The sequence below is a fragment of the Dufourea novaeangliae genome, unplaced genomic scaffold, assembly GCF_001272555.1.
Source record: "Dufourea novaeangliae isolate 0120121106 unplaced genomic scaffold, ASM127255v1 scaffold22, whole genome shotgun sequence".
Classification (NCBI taxonomy): Eukaryota; Metazoa; Arthropoda; class Insecta; order Hymenoptera; family Halictidae; genus Dufourea; species Dufourea novaeangliae.
This window is the reverse complement of record NW_015373898.1, coordinates 684473-705313: the sequence shown is the minus strand read 5'-3', so window position 1 is coordinate 705313 and position 20841 is coordinate 684473. Positions and strand designations below refer to the sequence as shown.

Below are 20841 nucleotides of genomic sequence, written 5' to 3'. Positions count from 1 at the left end.
TTATAACTATTGAAATTTACATAATGACAAATCCATTTGTATATATTTTTTTAAATTGCCTCCTACAGGCTCGCAGGTTTGTATTACTTATGTATATCCTGTGCGCACGCCTGCTGTTTCAGCTTCCAGTTGTTATGGCTTTCGGAAAATATATTAATATTAATTCGTAAAATATATTAACATTAAAATAATGGTCAATTTTGATTTTTCAAAAATGTCTTTTTGTTTTCATAATTTATTTTAACTTTTAGAATATTTGAAATGTTGTCAATGAAGCGTAAATTTTCGAGAATCCAACAGCTAGTCGTGTTCGTAGAATTGACTTTTTAACTACAGTTTTTGTGAGTGAAAATGATTATTAATCCGATGAACGTGATCAATTTGTTATTAGTAGACTGCAGATTACATGCAAAATAAAATTGTCTAAAGTAATTCTTGAAGATAAGAACAAAGGTAGGAATTTCTATCTTTTCTTAAGTATGTCATTGAGTTAAGAATAAAATGTAAAAGTTGTTGCATCCGATGAATGTTTTTATTGTATTTCACAGAGCTCTAGAGTCTATAAATGCATAAAATCCGCAGTCTAGTTATTAGTAATATTTCGAACAATGTACTTGATGGAAACTCCTGTAACAAGGGAGGAAATACAATTGAAAGAATCGATACAGAAAATGTTGCTTGATAGCGTATTTGAATTTAACGAAGTCGAAGTTTCGGAAGAGTTACCATTGATGAATTATCTGTTGATGAAGGTGATAAAAATGAAAATTGGTCTGAAGAAACATATGCAGGAGTTTGTTCACAGCGTGACGAAGATGTTAATGTTTAGTATAAGCGGAGAGCAGTAGCATTTTGGATAGACGGAGAAAGAAAAAGGAAGCTTAATACAGTTCAACATTATTTTAAACTTGTTTCTTCTGAACGACAATTACGACGATGGGTTCACTAAGTTGGAGGAGGAGGAACCAGACGTTGCCCCGCGGGCACGCGAGTTCATGGGGTCACAGCTGCGGTGACTCTCGCGCTGCCCGGGTCGAGGTGGTGATACTGGGGGTACCGCCCCTTTTGCGGCCGGCTCAAAGGAGACAGCGTCGAGTGGTGACCCCTCGACGTAGGTAGGAGGAGCAGTCGCCCCCCCCCCTCCCCAGAGAAGGGAGGGTCAAGGGCGGGGCTGGTCACGCTAGTGTGCTTGGCGTACCCGTGACCACCGCGAAAACCAAAACAATCAGAAGCGGACATCTGGGATACTCTCATTGTTGAAAGCACAGGGTTTTACAATAAAAAAATTCCTACTTGCAGACATTTTTGTATATAAACTGTGTTAAATTATTATTTTATTTCAATTATGTTTCACTTTTAGTAATTTCACGATTTGAAGGTCGTATGAATAACGTCTCACTCTGTGAGTTCGGTATAAAAAAAGGTGGGACATTTTTCATACCACCGTATTTCAAAGAGTTAAATTGAAACATGTTATAGTTGGAATAACATGTTAAAATACGAGGGATTTAAGTCATCATTTCGCCGATTGTGAAATTGTTAAAAAGATACAGACCCTCAAATTTGGCAATTTTCACCGATTCTTACGAAAACCGCCGCGGCGAGCTTATCTGAATTGCCAGACGCCGTGATTTTTGTCGGCCTGATGCGACTACAATTTTGAAGCTTTCGTGAATAAAAAAAAGTATTTTAAACGGAAAAGACCACAGAATACGGATATATTTTTTTCACATTTTTTCAGACTTGAGCTGGGGCATATTTAAAAAACAAAAATATTTGTAATATTTCTGCATTGCAAAAATTACTTCTTGTACAAAAACAATTAACTAAAAAGAATGATCTCTTGCGATTAAAGCGAAAGAAAAATCAGGTTCGTATTTTTAATAATTGAGGAGATAAAAATTTTGTTGTGAAAGTAGTTTTCCTAGAAATTGCTGAAAATTTCCATATTTGAGGGTCTGCATCTTTTAAACAATTTACTTATTTCTATTAACAATTAATCTATTTCTCAATGGACAATAATCTATTTCAATTGGAGCAAAATCCTAGACATCGTGTACAAATGTGACCTGCTTGGTGTGGATTAACCCAAAAGAAAATAGGTAAAGCGATCTTTTCACCGAAATCATGTGCAGTTTCCGTGTTTGACGAAACACGCGGCAAAATACTTGCGTCCAGGTATGTCAGGAATGATGAAAAAGAGATAGTGACACTGAATCTTTTGGAGAGAAAGGGAGGGGTAGAGAGAAGGCGAGAGGGAGAATGGGAGCTTTCAGTACATAGGTATTCCTTTACGCCAAGGGTGTCCAACCTTTCGGCTTTCTTGGCCCACATTTGAAGAAAAAAAATTGACTCGGGACATGAAATATCCTAATACTTAACCATAGTTGTTAAGCAAAGAAGTTAGTAATTAATGTACAATTATGATATGCACCATGCCAAATAAGCAAAAATGTCGTAACTGAATAATCTTTGACCTCTTTTCGTACAGAATTTTTTTAATCTGAATGTTTTAAGTATTTCAGTAGTTAAGTAACATTACAGTATTGGGCCGCGGGTTGGACAGCCCTGCCTTACGTTGTTGGACTGATGTAACAGATCGAAAAATTTACAAATGTTTTGTTTTGGGGAATTGCACCTGACGCTGCGACTGAAATAATGCAGAAGCAAAGCATGTAACAGCAAATAGAACTATGAGATCTGTTTTGGAGATTGTTTTACGCCTGTTTTGTAATAATTATATTTCAATATCTCAATTAATGATAACAGTGTTCAACACGAATTTTGATCTGCAATGTCCACTAGGGAGATCCTTATAGAGTTTCCCGTTCAAATCACGAATTCAGAAACAGAAAGTCTCCATCTCCCTCAGTTTTTGGAAACCACGAGTTTTGGTTATGGATATATCAGTATATACAATTATTAAATTTTGTAATTGTCAATGGTCGTAAATTGTTGTCAAAGTTTAAAAAAGAGCCGATATGCGTACTTTCTATGCAATGTTCATGCATTTTTACGAAAAGTTCTTCACCTAGGACGAATTTGCTGCACAGTATCGAATTCTATAAAGATGTATGAAGAAGGAACCATCCAGAAAAATTGTCGGAACGGTTTTTAATTCGAACAGGTCCGGAAAATATCCGTCAGCAGCGTGTGCACGGTGTTTTGCCTCCACGCAGCCACTACTCGCTTACCTCGACTCTTCAGTGCCGTAGCTATGCGAAATCGACACCGATACTTCCTTGCCATATGCATGTTTGATTTTTTTCATGTGTTCTTGGTTACTAACACGCCATTATAATGAACTTTTTGTTGTTAGAATCTTATCATTTTTACGTGTTTTTATTTCATAAAGATTGCACATGTATATAAAAATATATTATATAAAGTAAATTATCACTTGAGAAGAAAAACAAATGTCTTGGTCATCGTTTTCTTGCTCCATTGGTTAATTTCTTTTTGCGATCTCTTGAACAACATTAGCACTAGTCTCCTGTGGTGCCGATGTTTCACTCATTTTAGGAACGAATTCAGTTATCAATTGTAGTGTTCGTGCTTTGGCTAGGCCATTAGATAATTCTCTCTAAGAAACCATTAGTGACTTCAGATTACGTTGAAACTTTCCAGCTCGTTCCTCATTAGGATCATGTTTGACAAAAGAATTACGTAATTTACGGGCCAGTTTAAGACTTTCATTCGAGATTTTTCACAAAATAGTTTCTTGTAATTTGGATCGATTGTGTTAACTCAAAACAATTCGTGTAAAAAGAAAATGAATTTTTTTTTCTAATTTGTGTTAAATCAAAATTGTGTACAAAAAATTGTATCTTCGTGGAAACATTTTCTATGTTGGTCACTCACGTCATCGAGGCTTGGAAAAAAAATCCAGATGAGAATGTAAAAAATGCATTTTTAGTGACTTGTTACAGCCAAGTTTTTTGACAACTTTTTAAAAGGCCACTGACAATAATGATATAATTTCTTTATCTGTGTTTGCCGAGCAAATTGTGTGTGATTTTTTAAAAGAAAGCCATACTGTTTTTTCCAAATTACGCAGTTTGTCGCTAAAATTTTGGTCTTTCATCAAATCTCTGATTAGGGGACCAACAATATATCTTCTCCTATTTTTGCATGAGATGAATTAAATTTATGACATGATGTCGCATTCTCTTTACTTATTCAAACGACCGTTTTTACTATACTTAGATGATCTATGAATTAAGTCTGTCTAATCTTCTGAAGTCGAGAGAGAATAATATTAACGCTGGTGAACAATTCAATATAACAACAGAATATGTTCATAAGACGTATTAGAAAAAATACTATGTTCTATGACGCGAAGCACATCTTATAGAATTCTTAATGAAGGATAGAGTTGTTCAAAACTGACTCGTCGCTATTGCACACATTTTGTGTGTCGTTCGTAAACAAATGTATCTCTGGATATCATTCATTCTTACCGAATTAGAAAAATGCGACAGAAATAATTATAAGTCGTGATTGTCAGAGATGACAGTAATTACTGACTCTCGTTAATTTGTCTCGGTTATGTAAAGATATACCCTTTTTTCGGTTATAAATAGCACGTGCAAATGCTAGCGATGTGATTACGTCAGTGTCGTTCCATTATTCCATTTCACCTACTTTCTAACAACAGTTTCACCTTAGTAGAACGTAATCCCTGTTTTTATGAGTTAAGTACCATTTATGCCGAGAGACGTAGAATTCGTGATTTTCGTAGTCAGGATCATTGGGATTTAGATGGGTTTTGAAGATAGGATCTTTTAAGATTGTAGAAATTTAGTTTAATATTTTTTTGCAGCCTTACAGTGCAGAATTTGTCGTTCAAATACATAAAAAGGGACGGTAAGAAACATAATGAATATGTGAATACTGTGATACGCGCTCTGTAGTTAACTTTCCTTTGGTTGTTTAATATAAATGGTAAAGTTGTGATTATAAATTTGGTTGATTCATTATAGTCACGTATTTGCGTTATGCGTGTCAATTAGTTGTCCAAGTATGTATTGAGTAAAACATTGAGACAGCTTACCGATGTTTTGCTGCTTTTTTCGTCGATGACAACCGCTGGTGGTGTCAGCTTCCTCTTTCACTTGCAATTCACCGCAACGAACACTCTCCACTTTTCGCTTCATTCTGCAGAAAAAGGACCTACGCGCGCCAGGACAGAGCCTCGATACACCCTGGGGCACGTCGGTTTTCACTGGTAACATTGCTAAGAAAATAACAACCAATTTTAATTATTTACATTACTCTCTCGTTTAGTAAACGAAATAACACGTTTATTCACATATGTGTACAAATAGAACTAATTGTGACATTTCTGTCATGTGGTTTTCTCTATTTATTTATTACCATTCTTGCGTGGTATATTTTTCTTACTTTCTCGATGAACTGAACTACTATAAATTTTCTTAAAATTAAAGTCAATCTGATCCATTTAGTTATTAATACATTTTCTTTAAAATAAAATGTATTCCGTCTCTAAAATTAGAATTAACAGTAAAAAGATATTATGTGATTCCTATTTATTCATTTACTACCATACTTTTGTAACTGATTATTCTTGACTTTGAAATGAAAAGTAAAGTTTTTGTTTCTCAGCAAATTGAGATGCGTTTCCATGAAAATATTGGTAAAGAATAATACAGATTTTATTATCCCTTTTGGTTCTAATCCAGTGAAACCATTCATCTTTAGTTGATTTCTGCTTTCCTTAATTTTATATTAAAAAGTCAGAATTTTACAAAATTTAGAGAATTATTTATTGGTATCTTATGATAGTCGACAAATATTTATAAATTTGTACATTGTACATAATACATACAATAAACACATTTTCCGTTCAACGTATTATAATTTTATATCGAGTATTCCCGTTTCAATGATCGAACTAAATGTCAAAACAGCCTTGAAAAATGTCCAAGCAGCTTCTGCTTTTGTGTTTTTCTCACGGTCCCGCGAATCGGCTTTGACGCGTGCGATTATTGGAAAATGTCTTGCTAGTTTCCCCGGAAGAATGCATATGTTGCATATTTCCAGTCAAATCAGCCTTGACGAGAATAGGAAACGAGGAAGTTCGGGGATCAAAGGCTTTTTCGTGAACAGTAACACTTCAACCCTCTAAACATCAATTAGTGAAAAGAATTTTGGTAAATTCTCTGTAAGCAGAATTAAATTTCGAAAACAATAGACACGTATAATGTAATTATGTTAAAAAGATTTAAAATAAATTTTCTTTACCAATAGATGCATCTTATTTTAATAGTTGAAAAAAGATCGAACTTTTTACTGCGGTGTACGAAGAATAAATCGGCATGTGGGGGGTGTTGTTAAATTATTTCTGATTCTACACAGGTGCATCGTGTACGTAGGTCACTCTAAAAGTTTCCGGTCTAAAATAATAGAAAAATCGGAGCAAGTTGTATTTTGACTTAGCATACAGGGAGAGCCTGAGATCATAAGATATGCTATGACTCCCTGCTTCATCTCTAACTTTCTGTAAATTACAAAAATAAGAAGTCAATCTTCACCATGAACCTTCAGAACTAACCTTTCCGTGCTATGATCTACTACGACTTTAAAAGCGGTTTGTCAGGATAGGAATGTTTACAAAGGTCGTGCAATGGTTTTGACGAGAAAAGTCCTTCCAGAACAATTGTAAACTGGTGTTATGCGGAATTTAAGTGACGAAGACAGAAGTAGATGCCTCGCAACTGCTGTTACCGAGGAAACAGTGGCGAAAACAGAAAAATTTATTATGGAAAATTACAACGTATCATACATCGAGCTACAGCGCAGTCTAGATATTGAATCGGCTACAGTTGAAAAGATTTCGCACGAATACTTACGTCTCAGCATGGTTCGTGCGTGTTGGGTGTCTCATATACTTATCGAAACCGATAAAGACGTGAGAGTAGATTCATGTCATTTTATGATTGATAAATTTAAGGTCGAAAAGTCTAAGCGCGTTTTTTATATTGTTAGTTCATATGACATTTTTGTGTTTCCAATTGTTAAGAAAAAGCTAAGTGGAAGAAAATTTCAGTCGCCCAAAAAAGCCGTGCCTGTATTTATAGAAAAATTGTTTTAGTAAATAGTTTCATGGTGTAGGGTGCATGTTTACGTTGCCAGGTATGTACCCTGCCATGTGGATCCCCAGGCTAGTGGAAGTGCCAGTGACCCAATTAGGTCTCCTTTGACACTGATATCGCGAAACACAGAAGATTCGTGAACGGGTTAACGTGAAAACGTGAAGGTTGTCCTGAAACACATTCACTGTAAACAATGAAATATTTCACGGAGATTCAGTAGCTTTACATCCACGAGCAGACTTCTATAGCAACACGTGACGGAGATGCTCGATTTTATTCACTTTGGACTCCATAGTTTTTAAACTGAAGCTTCATTGCTGCTAACGCGATACGAAAAATTTCATACACAATTCTGGTATATAAAAGCAAATGCTATTCAATTGTACAATACATCGCATACAGGCGATTTGTATTAGAAGAAATTCATCATGACATGATATTCGCACGAATTTATTGTACTATATAATATTAGATCTACCGGAAAGTTCTGTCCGATAATGTCATCTTAAGCTTCGACATTTATGAACGTGTTCGTTTGAAACATATGACTGCCTATTTTTATTATTGTGCGGGGTGATTCTCTCGCTGCGCAAATCAAATCATTATATTGTTCAGTAAATATTAATAAATGTATTGATAATGTATTATTTTCTTTTAATTTGAAAACGGACAGAACTTTTCAGTAGATCTAATACAAACAGGCAAATGCTGATTAAAAAGTGAGGGTGTACTTAGGGAGTTTCTCTCGTGAGGTCTGGGTTAGGTGTAACAAAAATGTTGCTCGACAGGCCTCCTTGAAATGGGACACTCGTGTGGCAATTTGGAACAAGTTTTTCCTTAGCAAAAATGTAATTTGAGGCTTTGTTAACGAGATATTAACGAAAAGCCCCGACCAATCAGCGCACGAGCATGCCGCTGGAGCTCCCGCGGTAGCGTTGGCCACGCGCCGCGCTTGTACTACAAAGCTCCGAACAAGCAAGTCGGTTGCAACGCAGGAAACTGCGTATAATAGCGAATAAAAAAGACATAACAAATAAAATCATACTTTTTATCATCTTTCGTTTGTTATTTCAAGAAATTAATGAATGAAGGATAAATGTAGGAAAATTATGTGTAACGTAAGAAAACGAATGCATAATTACTTTTTCAAACAGAATGGAAACTAATAATTATTTGAAGAGAGAGGCTAAAGAATTTGTAAATTTGCTTTTCGAATAACGTATATCCGAAAATACGCTGTCACGATGTCAGTTGATTGTTCCCTGCCTTGTCCAAATGTGGTCCTTTTTACATGGTTGTTTCGGCTAGTACACCCGTCCAATTAACACAGTTGTGAGGTGAGTTTTATGATGATAATGACGTAAATACTTGTATCGCCGAGTGTACCAATAGTGAGAACGTGTGTTCCGTTGCGTCTACCTCCTTACGCAATGTCTCTCTAAAATTGTATACACGCAGACTATTTGAAAACGTTTACTAGCTTATACTAAATTATTTAAAAGCTAATGCTATACCTTTAATTTCTAATTGTTATATATTAATCCCCACATACCCTGTAATCCAATCGCAGTTAATATGTTATTTACAACATTGTCTCCATTTTCTAAATTTTTAATAATTTACTGGTGTCAGTATTGTTTAGATGAACAGACAGATGAAAATGATTTTTTTTAAGTTGTAGTTACTGTACCCCCTTTCTCGGTTACGTGTGCTTTGTGTGCCATGTGTGGCCCTCGTTCAAAGTGTCACATCATTGAAAAGTTCGTTCTGACAAGTATTATTTAACATATTTCATGATTCTCACTGCATTCTATTTAATAATCATTGCTTCACGGTTCTAAATATCATTTCATTTTTATCTGTACCTGTTAGGTCGTCATCGTGATCAGTGTTTCAGTCAGTCTTCTTCACCAATACAGTGCTCAATCGATTAGCCGTATCAAAAATGACGACGCAAGATCTTTAAGATTTAGAAAGTAAATTGATGCCGATTAGTCCTGCGGCAACAGTGATTAACGATCCCAAGTATCCAAGAATCTCTTGATCCACGATCTTTTGCAATACTCTTATCTCGCGCCGCTAATTCGAAGCTGGTCATCGACAAACAGATGCTGTCGAACAACTGACATTTATCAGGTAGACACTGTCAGTTGAAATGGGTAACGGCGCAAACCGGCCAACAGAATGTCGAAAGGTGTTATCATTACTGGATTCTCAGGTACAAAGTCCACAAAGGGAACAAATAAATTTTGACTAGCAATGAGAGCAACTTCGGTGTTTTTCTTTCGTGAATCGTGAACAGTTATTAGGTAAGTAGCAAAACATTCAATGTTAATTTTTATGTAACCTTGCAGATTTTTAGTATCTGCGTTTTTCGTATTTGCGGTTAGTTGGGGATTGGAGACCCCGCTGTTAATTCATATAATTAGAAAACAAGTACAGACAGATAAAAAGGTTAAATAAGAAAGTTGTTTGGCTTGTTGAGAGGAATAATATTATAGAATAAAAATCTTCACGAAATCACAGGTGGTGCCATTAATCTGTTCGAGACGACCTGCCAAAGACTGGTCAACGCGAGAAAATAAATCCGACGTTAAGAGTTTTCTAGGATTGTGTATTTATTTTTCGTGCATTGTTACAAATTTTTCTGCCATTGCCAGACCTTTGTATGATTTGACGGAGAATAAGGATTTTGTTTGGACGCGCAGTTCGGACGAAGCTTCTGAAAGGTTGAAGAATTGTTTAACTTCGGCGCCGATTGTAGTTTTTCCTTCTCTACATGAATCTTTCATCTTAGATATGGACGCTTCAAATATTGGCACAGGAGCAGTTTTATCTCAGGTACAGGATGGTATTGGAAGAATAATTGTTTATTTTAATAAGTCCTTGAGTAAGGTAGAAAGGAATTATTGCATTACTAGAAGAGAAGTATTAGCAATTATAAAGGCTATAGGGCATTTTGATCATTATTTATATGGAAGGAAATTTATGGTATGAACAGATTATGCAGCTTCAAGATGGTTACTGTCGTTTAAGAACCCAGAAGGTCAAATAGCGAGATGGGTCGAGCGTCTTCAATAATATGATTTTGAGATCGTACATCGAAGTGCAAAATTTCATTCTAACGCTGATGCGTTGTATAGAAGGCCTTGTTTAGAAATTAGTCATAAACATTGTGTTGACGTTGAGAATGAAGAGAAACTGTCACAAGTTGAGGAGATTCCAGTTTTTTGGACGGGATGTAAATTGTTTGATGTTCAAAGATTGAATTTTTTCCGAGGAGTAGGTTTTTAATTTGAAACTAATATTGAGTAGTAAAGTGTCTGGTAAAAAACCTTCTGAAGAGTCACTATCACCTTTGTCATCGGAAATGTGTGGGAAGTATGGATACGTATCAAAACTTTGGTATCAAGTATTCATACCGACTCTTCTTGAATCGATACCAATCCAATACCGCACTGAATCGAAACCCGTTTGATACCTCTAATGCCGAGTATTAAACGACATGGCGTTTGACTGAATGTGGGGTGATAAGAATGTATGCTATCGCCGTGTTGGCGATACACACACACACCCATTCCTCGATTTATACGGTTTCGTTTCATACGGTTTTTAAATTTAAAAGAAGGAATAGGTATCTTCTATGTTTTATTTCGATTATTTTACCCCTACGTATACAAATATATAGTACATACAGTATGGTTTTTACTTTTATTTATTTGATTTGTTATGGAACATTGCTAATTTATTCTTATGCGTTTTCTATTATAATAAATGAATTGAAATATCCAGGGTGTAACAAAAATGTTGTCCGACCCAGAAATGGGGCACTCTTTATGGATGTTCCTTGCAAGATTTCTTTCGCTCAACATGAGCCAGATTATATTTATATAACATTATACGGGGTATAACAAAAACAGCTAGATAAATTTGGAAGCTCATTGTAGCAATTTTTAAGATTAAAAGACTTTATATAAACAACATTCTCAAAAATTCTCCAGGGTGCGGCTGCTTGTCTATAAACACGTTACTAGTCTATAGTGTAGTGCATAGGTACAAGCATGAAACACTAGGAGTTAAGTGAACAATTTCTAAAGCTCATTTGGCAGAAATGATATCAGAAAAATATATTTAAATTAAACGTACTTTTGGCGTCTATCAGTCGTTCACGCGGACTAAGATCCGATGATGATAATTGTTCCTTGACCTTAGCGACGTCTTTCGGGTGCAGGATGTCGAACCAACTCTGACCCAGCAAGTCACCCTGCGCAAAAAATCAAGTTTCACATATTTTTATCCCAGCATAAACTTGTATGTACCTGAACTACGGGTGTTCATGTAAAACTTTTTACAAGTTTTCACGTACCAGTCATATTTATTGTTTTGGCTTCTTTTATTAGCCAAAGAAAAGTTTTACTGGCCATGCAGAAAATGAAATCTGTGTTGAGCTACATTCAAGTCTCTTGTTACGTTTTCTTTAGTTATATTTACAAATTCATAAACAGGATATACATACAGGGTGTTCACTTTAATAGTCCGATCGAGTTTTGAGTCGTTTGTGGCAATGTAATAAAATAAGTTTGCAACCAAAATTTCGCTGCGTTGAGTGGACAACATACAATGATATACAAACACTTCAAAAAAATATTTTTTTCATAATGAACTCAAAGTTATCTTGAGCTTTTTAATCAAAATCATATATTTTGTTTCATTATATTGTAGGTGACATTAAGGCGAATTCAGCCAATACAAAATGTGACACTTTTACCCATACAACACTAAATTTATAGCAGCGGAAGTAGTAGTAAGTACTTGTGTTTTTCGCTCACAATCAGTCTTAAGTGCGGATAAATCTGGGGAACATGCTTTGATGGATGCAAAGATCGGATGCCACTGTTGTAAATTCAGTATTGTGAGAATTGAATCAAATAGAACATTTTATACTATGCATACATGATATATTATGTAACATATACAAGATGTAACAAAAATGTTGTCCGACCCAGAAAGGGGGCATTGGGGGGGGGGGGGGGGATTGGAACAACTTTTTCCTTAGCAACAATCCAATCTGATGCTTTGTTACCGAGATATTAACGAAAAACCCCGACCAATCAGACCGCGAGTTTGCCAGCTGAGTTTCCGCGCTAGCGGTGGCTACGCGCTGTGATTTGTAGCGAACACTACCGCGGGAACTCGGCTGGCAAACTCGCGCTCTGATTGGTCGGGCTTTTTCGTTAATATCTCGGTAACGAAGCCTCAGATTACATTATTGCTAAGGAAAAACTTGTTCCAATTCACCCCCCGAGTGCCCCCTTTCCGGGTCGGACAACATTTTTGTTACACCTTTTATACAAACACGCACACGCACACTCACTCACACTGACACTCACACACACACGTACAAGAGGATTCCCGCACGACGATGTGTGGCGTTCAGCTTTTGAAACGACAATGCATAATCGAGTTGACCATCAGTCTCCAATAAAAAACGACAATTTTGTCATAATGAACGCTTGTACTATGGAAACAACACAAACCGACCGATGACGTTCGTTTGATTTTTTGAGTTCAAACCGTTAGAAACAATTTGCTCATCGCGTAAACGTGGCACTCCTCAACTACGTAGCTAGGTAGCCGTTCTAACTAATTAACTTACATCGTGTTTGGACTCTTTCATGAAGGGATTATCCTACTTTGATGGCCGAAAAATTAAGCTATCTGTAGGGATTTTTTCTTCGGTAAATACAATATGTAATCAAAGTCATCGTTTTAGTATTTATTGAACTACTTATTAATAATATAAAAAATTGCAAATATATTTTTATTATGTTTTATTTTAAGTTTCTTCTTAGCATGGAAGTGACATCTCAGAAAAATGTATCTCCATGGCGCAGGTGATTTCTCAGCTCAGACTCATCTGAAACAAAAAATTCAAGAGGAATGTTAATTATGTAGTATAAGTGCTGCTATCGCAGGAAGCACAATAAATAATATACCTTATAAAATAACAAAATAACGCGGGTCCAATGCAAAAGTTAAAGAACAAAATTTTTCGGTGATTTTGTTATGTAACAACTATGAAAAATGAAAGATATAAACATAACTGTGCTTCCTGCAATAGCGGCACTCATACTACGTATTTAATATTCTTCTTGAATTTTCTGTTTCCAATGAATCTTACAAGCTGAGAAATCACTTGCACCATGGAGATACCTTATTTTGAGATGTCACTTTTATACTAAGAAAAAATTTAAAACAAAATATAACAATATTATTTTTGCAATTCTTGTATATTATTTATAAGTAGTGCAATAAATACTAAAACAATGCATGTGATTACATATTGTATTTACTGAGGAAAAAACCCTAAAGATAGCTTAACCTTTTCGGTTGTCAAAGTAGAATGTTCTTTTAAGGCTTTATATTTACATAGATGAGACAAAAAATTGATTTTTTTTTATTTTTACACATTTGAAGAGCTTTGGATTTTGGAAATGGAGTCTGAAAACTTCAATTTAACATCACAAAAAATAACGAAGCTACACAATTCTGAATGCATCAAGTGTGAGTACTCGAACGTTGCTAGGTACCTAGTTTTATAGTGTGCGGATTGGGATTTCAGAAAAATGCAATATCACAGAATTTCGACATTTTTATTTTCTATATATGTAAGAGACATCGTATATTCAGGAATAATTAATCGATTCACTTGCTTGCAACTTATGTAAGATATTATTAGAAACCCTACAAGATCAATTACGTTCTCAGTATATAAAAAATTCACTTTAAAGTGTTTAATGATTAAAGAAAAGAACGAGTTTTTCCATGAAAGGAAATCGTAATTCAAGATAAAAAAATGTCAACGACATTTATCTTTTATTCATTCTTAATAATTTGATTTTTTGTCTTCAGGTAAATCGTTTATGTGGATGACAGTGTTCACCGGCCAATGTTTTCGAAAAAAAAAATAAAAAGAAACAACTACTGATAGTGTATACATATATGTATGTATGCATGCATACATCGACATCTTCTTTAGCTAATATTTTTCAATCGAAATCTAGGATAATTTAAGAGAAAGGTAGCTATATATTTTAGAGGAAAAACATTTTGGTTCATTGTTACAACTGTATTATCTCCTAAAAAAATTTCGTAATTTGTACGTTTTCTAGGCCCCTGGATAGATGAAATCGCTTAAAACAACATCTCCAGTCGATTAGCAATATTCCCACAGTGAAATTTCCGTGTAACTGATAAATGTCTAATTCTATGCTTTTCCAATGAAAGGTTTTGCGAGCGAAATGAGTAAAGAATTGAGTGGAGCAGAATTCACTCGTACTCATCAGGGGTAAATTCTTTTCACTAATCCAGATCGTCCTATGTTTCCAATTTAATCGAGTGTATTTCATTTCTTTATAATAAAAAGCAGTGGACTACTGATTAATATAATTTTTAGTAATCATTGATATTTAATAATTAGGTACACATATCAGACTAATTGACTGTAGTGCATTACCACTAGTCTTTTAAAAAATTTGATATAAAATGTGCGAAATGATACTGATCGGAAATTAATATTTCTTAAAATACTATGTGTTTTTGGTGCGTTGTTATCAGTAGCTAATGAAATTGACCGGTTACCTGAGAATAGTTAAGAGTCTGCAAAACAGACTCGGACACGTAGAGGATTCGTCCACGATCGCAACCCACCACGAAGACAAAACCCTCCGCAGCCTGAAACATAAGAAGCCGCCTTCTATTACGTCACCAGGATCAAATACCTATTAGCCCTGCTATAGTCTTCGGGTCTATTTCGATCCGATTGGGTCACGTTTTCGTTTCTTTAACGCTGTTAAGAATTTACAATTTTCCCGATTTATCTTTAATTTGGTCTCTTCAGAAATGTTCTTCGGTTTGCAAAAGTGTACAGAAATTGTTACTGTTCTGCGTGTTTCTCCTTCCTCGTATATTATTTCGAATCTGTAATCGAGGACCGTAGCAGAGTTAATGGTGATTATGCAATCGGCGCACACCGGTAAATCCATGTACATACACATTTACGTACATACATTGATTGTTATCGGCGACCGTTCAACATTGATTTAATTACACTGTTCAACAAATTTTTACCTATTTTCTATTTCCTAACCGTTAATAAGTATCTCTGATAGATCTTTATACGCTGAATACAAATCTTAAGACCGTTTTTGCTCAGAACGTACAGTTTTTGAGAAAATCAATTTTTAAAAGATTGCAAATTTTCAATTTTGCAGATGTTTTCTACATCTACAGTAATAGTTATTCAGTTGCTTGTTACATGAAACAATCCTCTGGACTCTCCTGAACAAAATGATGTAAATTGTTATTATATTATAGATATCTATATACGTTTAAATAATAATCCAAATAGAAAGGACACTGAAACGCACCAATGAATGAATACTTAAGAGATTTTGCAATGATTAACGTCGAATTTTAAATAATAATAATATTAATAAATATTTGGCACATGAAAATTACATTTTTTAATATCTATACCTTTTTATAATGTACAGATTTTAATTTGAAAAATTTGAAATATGTAATTAATTAAATATAGAAGATAAAATACAGATTTCACCAGATGAATGAACAGTATCTAGTGAATGAACATTTATAATCAGATTGAAAGAAGGAATTGAAAGAAATCAGTATTTAACACTTTCGGTGTGGCAATACTTTTGACGATTGAGTCGCGTGTGCGCGGAATATTCAACTGTTTATGGCATTATAACTATTTATGAAACGTGTATACTTATACTTACACGTTCATAGCGCTCGTAGCGGCCAATTCATGGAACGTGTAGGGGAGACCAGGGACAAACATAACAATTTTTCTTTTTGAGTCTGCAACTTTCGAATACAGTAGAATTTAAAAGAAATTCTTATACACGTACGACGAGAAACCTTGATTATTGGATAACATCTTCTTTAAAATCAGAGAATTGAGGCTTTCACGGCCCGGCATTAGGGGTGTGCGAGTACTCGTAATTTACGAGCTGAGCTGAACTCGGTTCGATTTCTCGAGTCCAGTCGAGCGTTTGAATTTTCCGAGCTACTTAAAATCGACGAAATGTTTGAAAAAAATGCGAGCTACTTGAAAAACTCAAAGGGGTTGAATATTCGAGCGCTCGTGAGACTTCGATTTATTTAATAATGAATTTTCACCTCGAAAATTTTCAAATTACTCGAATATATTCGAACAGATCTTTAACTTTCAAGTTACTCGAATATTTATCTATTTATATTATATAACTTTCGTAAATCAGAGTTTTTTTATTTTGCGTTTGTTTCAGGGATATGAATGTTACCTTTTATTTTTTAAACGAAACTGCTGCATTTTTACATTTTTTCGTAAACAGTGTAACGCCTGCTTAATTAATGCATGTAATCAATTGCATTAATTAAATAAATTCTTAAGTAATGCAAAATTTTGACGGGTGTCTATAGTCATCTTTAGGATACAAGAAACATTCAGCAAGGGGAACTAGAATCGTCGTTAGTAGCGAAAACGTTCAAGTAAGAAAGAGCCGAAAGATATTACAAATTTAAGATATTACTATTTAATATATTTTACATTATAACATGTAACATATAATATTTAAGCATAGAGATCTGATAGTGAGAAATTTTAGAAAATGGAATCGGTCAGTTTGGTTCTTAGTCTTCTAAGTCCATTAAGTGTGCAATTTTCATGGGCATTACCGTTTTCATAGATCATTTTATAAAAATACATGCAAGAGAAAGTTTTGTCTCGCTAAGATCAAAATTAAAAGAAAAGATCAATAATAAGGTAATAATTTCTAATTGCTGTCTCATGTATGCGAATTTCTACGCAGCAAGTGAATCAAGATATTGGTTCGATATCACAAATTGAACTACATAAAAGTGAATATAATAAAAAATACGAAAACAGGCACAGGTTGTAGTAAATATGAATACGTGACCGGCAGTTCCATGATCACCAGGAAGTCATTGCGTCAATCGAGTAATTCCTTTTAAATTAAAAGAAAACAAAAAAGAATGTGCCCGTGTCCGGTTTCGTCATATCGGAGCCTGTAATCAAGGATTCCGGGTTTACGGTTATTATCCGTGATACGATAAGAATTATTAATTCGCTCGTGAGCCGGACACTGGAGAGTAATAAACTCGGCGCGGTTCACAATGAAAGTTTCTGCGGTAATAATGGAGCTGGTATGCCGGGCGTGGTCGATAGCTCGAATATTTTACTCGCGGGAGCGAACGAAAGCCCAGATAAAAGATATACATACGTGTCTTACGTATCGCACTCGACAATGAAAAATATAGTGGCCACTATGTGTGCTCAGTCGCGTGACGGAATCTGAAGCGGAAAGGAACTGTAGCCTATAGCCATTCCATGTTACTCCTGTTTGCTCATGGGGAAAATAATCTCGGTATTTCACCAGAAAATGTAGAACAACGTAATCCAATTCACAGATCAAAACATTATTAATCGAAACGAAAAAACGAACATAAATACCAGAATCAATATAAATTGTGTCTAATAAAGTTCTTGTAAGGTTTAATAAAAATTTTCAGAATAATCATACTTTGCACTATAAATTTATTTTAAATAATTATTTAGCCTTATAATATTATAAACGTCAAGAAAACGGCCATTTTATTTTCGGAAGGTGAATGGTCGGTATTAAGCCTTATTTCCACTTGCTACTAGACGCACGCGACCGTCAGCCGCACGAGATGCGAAATGACGCGACTGATTGCGAGTCACGCGCGACATAAAAATTTCTCACAATCAGTATCACAGTATTTACTAAATTTTCTAATTCTATGATGATATATCTATGTTTATATATCTATACTTCTATGTTTAAATAAATTAAAATCACTTATCCAACTGTTTTTTTTCTTTATCTAAAAGTTCTTCGCCGCCAAATGTCACAACTGTTTCTTCCCATGCAGGTTTTTCTTTATTTCTTTCAGAGTAATCTGAACATTCTATGTTCCATGTGGATGAATGATTTCTATTTCCCGAACGAAATGCTCAGAGTACAATGAATCCATGTTACGAACGTTTTCGCATATCATTTTCTCTAAAATTTTCAGTAAATTGTTGTTCGGTCGCAAGCGACTGCTTGGCACGTGGGTATTGCAACTTATAATCCCATAAACTTTGCGACTGGTGGTTGCAGCCGCGTACATACAGTACCGGACAAATGTTTTCGGACAAAAATCGTTTCTTGTATTATTTGAATTAAGGATACTACTGATGTTACATTAAATAATCAACGTCTGACTTGTGTAATTGTTATTTTCTTAGGTCGACCACACTCGATATATTTTTTAAATGTCCTCCTCGAACAAAATGTTTATTTTGTTGAATATACCGTCTATTTGGGGATGCCCAGATATCAAGAAACTATGGATGATGGCGCTCCGATTGAGACTTCTATGATACTTTCTTTTAAAAATATCAGGTGAACTTTTACCTCGTACCAACCAAGAATTGAGCCGTTTATTTTGAAAGTGGGGCAAGTCCATTTTTGAAAAAAATGAAGATAATGATAACTATAGATAAAATTTTATATCATCTTTTTATCTGTAAACAATTTATAGTCAAAATAATTCAGATTCCCTAATATGTGGGAGATGGAAGTTTTAGCTATTAACGGTATTGTAAATGTGTTTATTTTGAAAGTGATGCAAGTCCATCTTAGGTTGAAATTATTTTTAACCGAATATATTACGGCAGAATTAGGATAAATTGTTGTATGGTGAAACCAATGTGTTGGTTTTACATCATGTCTGATATATGTATGTACATATGCTGGATCACATTTACAAGGAATGCACCATACAAAATGTTATACAAAACTTCGATGGAACGACAGGCTGAATTTAAAATTATTGATTTATCACCACAACGAGAAAAACCAACTAATTTTGGAAATATAAAATTACCTTCTTTGTATGAAAAAAGTAGACCTATTACATCTGACAAATATAAGGACATCATGGATTTTTTACCATATGTACCTCCCGTTCATCATGAATATTTAAAAATGTTAAAACATAAGTAAAATTCAATATAATTATACGTATAAAGTAAATGATTAACGAAAATGTATAATTTCATTGAAATTCTTAATAAAAATGAATTGTTTTTTATGTTATATTTTCTACTGTAATATTTAAAAACCGTTTTCTTTGTTTTAGATTACTTTTCATCAAATGAATAAATATTTATATAAAATTGAACAGTATTTTGTTTTTATTATTAAAAAAAGGCTGATACAACTGAAATATCATCCGTTTAATTAACGATTACAATAATTCATTAATTTTGGAAGTGAGGCAAGACCATTTAGGTATAATAAAACCTTTATTTTTTTTAGCCAGCACTATAAACACTATTGAATAATAAACTTACATTATCTAATACCACAAAATACAAAAAATATGTCTATTAGTGCTTACCAATATTTTTAAATTTATTGAAATGCAAACCTTTAAATATCTCGCAGTAACAAAAAATGGACTTGCCCCACTTTCAAAATAAACGGCTCAATTGATAAAATAAAGATATATACAACGTTCTCGTGAGGTTCTTATTTCAGATTACAATTTATGATTGTGAATGGAACGTCCGAATACTTCTGTCCAGCTAAGTACAGATAAAACTTATTTTACATTTTGTGATACGTAGGTAGCTCCGTGTAACTTTTATGAAAGCTTGCGTCGGAATAATAATAAACACTCCGGAAGGCAGAGCTTCAGTAACATCACCATAACAACAAATACAATGAAAAGTGTCTTTGTCTGAATTCATTTTTCTGGTACTATATATAGAAATTGTGCCATATTGAACAACTTATTTTGACCGAGACTAGTCGTAAGTGGAAATAAAACTTTAGTGAGTAACGCTTAATTATCAACGGTCAGGTTACCTTAACAAATAACAGAAATAGAATCGTGCGCGTGACAAAGTAACATGACGGTTACTCTATCGAGCAAGACTGGCTGATAGAATGAACATTTTTGTCGGTTCGCGCGAGGTTAAAAGGAGGGGAAGGGGAGAAGGTAAGGCAGTCTGAAAAAAAAAGTAGCTTACGTTGGAGAGAATACCGTTAACACGGGAAAACTTGGAGAAAGTATCGAGGCAGTTCGAAGGACACGTCGGCGTACAGCAAGATTTCAAAAAACTGGTCGCCAAATGTGCACGACCGCTAAGCCGAAACGCAACCTCGAGTAGGCAGTTAAGGAAGTGAAAACGGAAAACAGAATACGATGCAAGGAATAAAAGAGTTTTATGGAAAACTGAAAAGAACGTAGGGAAAAGACTCGCCTGAACCAGGTCATCGAACGTGCACAAGTTTAAATTACAAGGCCCGAACGAACCCTTGAAAAAGTCAGAAGAGAAGAGGAGGCAGGAAATCGTACAGTAATACGAAAGATTTGGAAAGTGAACGTTATAACAATTAAATGCGCGCAAGGACGCGGTAACAGTTTTATAACCGACACAATAAAAACGAGAAAAGTTCTAATGCTGTTATCACTGATCACTTATTGTTAATGTTAGAATAATATTCTTACTAATTTATCAGAATGCAAATTCGACAAATGTTTCTTTTCACCAGCAAATGTTTCCTCAATGTCAATATTACAAGTGCGTTTTGCAGATTAACAAACGGTATAAAGCAGTCCG

The 20841-nt window shown here is 34.6% G+C and overlaps 1 protein-coding gene across 1 annotated transcript in view; it reads right to left on the bottom strand.

The window, feature by feature from the left end:
* Nucleotides 1-20841, bottom strand: part of LOC107193407 (aryl hydrocarbon receptor nuclear translocator-like protein 1) — a 51661-nt gene that overhangs the window by 10360 nt on the left and 20460 nt on the right. The window contains 4 exon segments of the mRNA XM_015582848.1: nt 5054-5236; nt 11262-11379; nt 14757-14871; nt 17540-17548. Of these exon segments, the coding sequence (XP_015438334.1) occupies nt 5054-5236; nt 11262-11379; nt 14757-14871; nt 17540-17548 (425 nt within the window).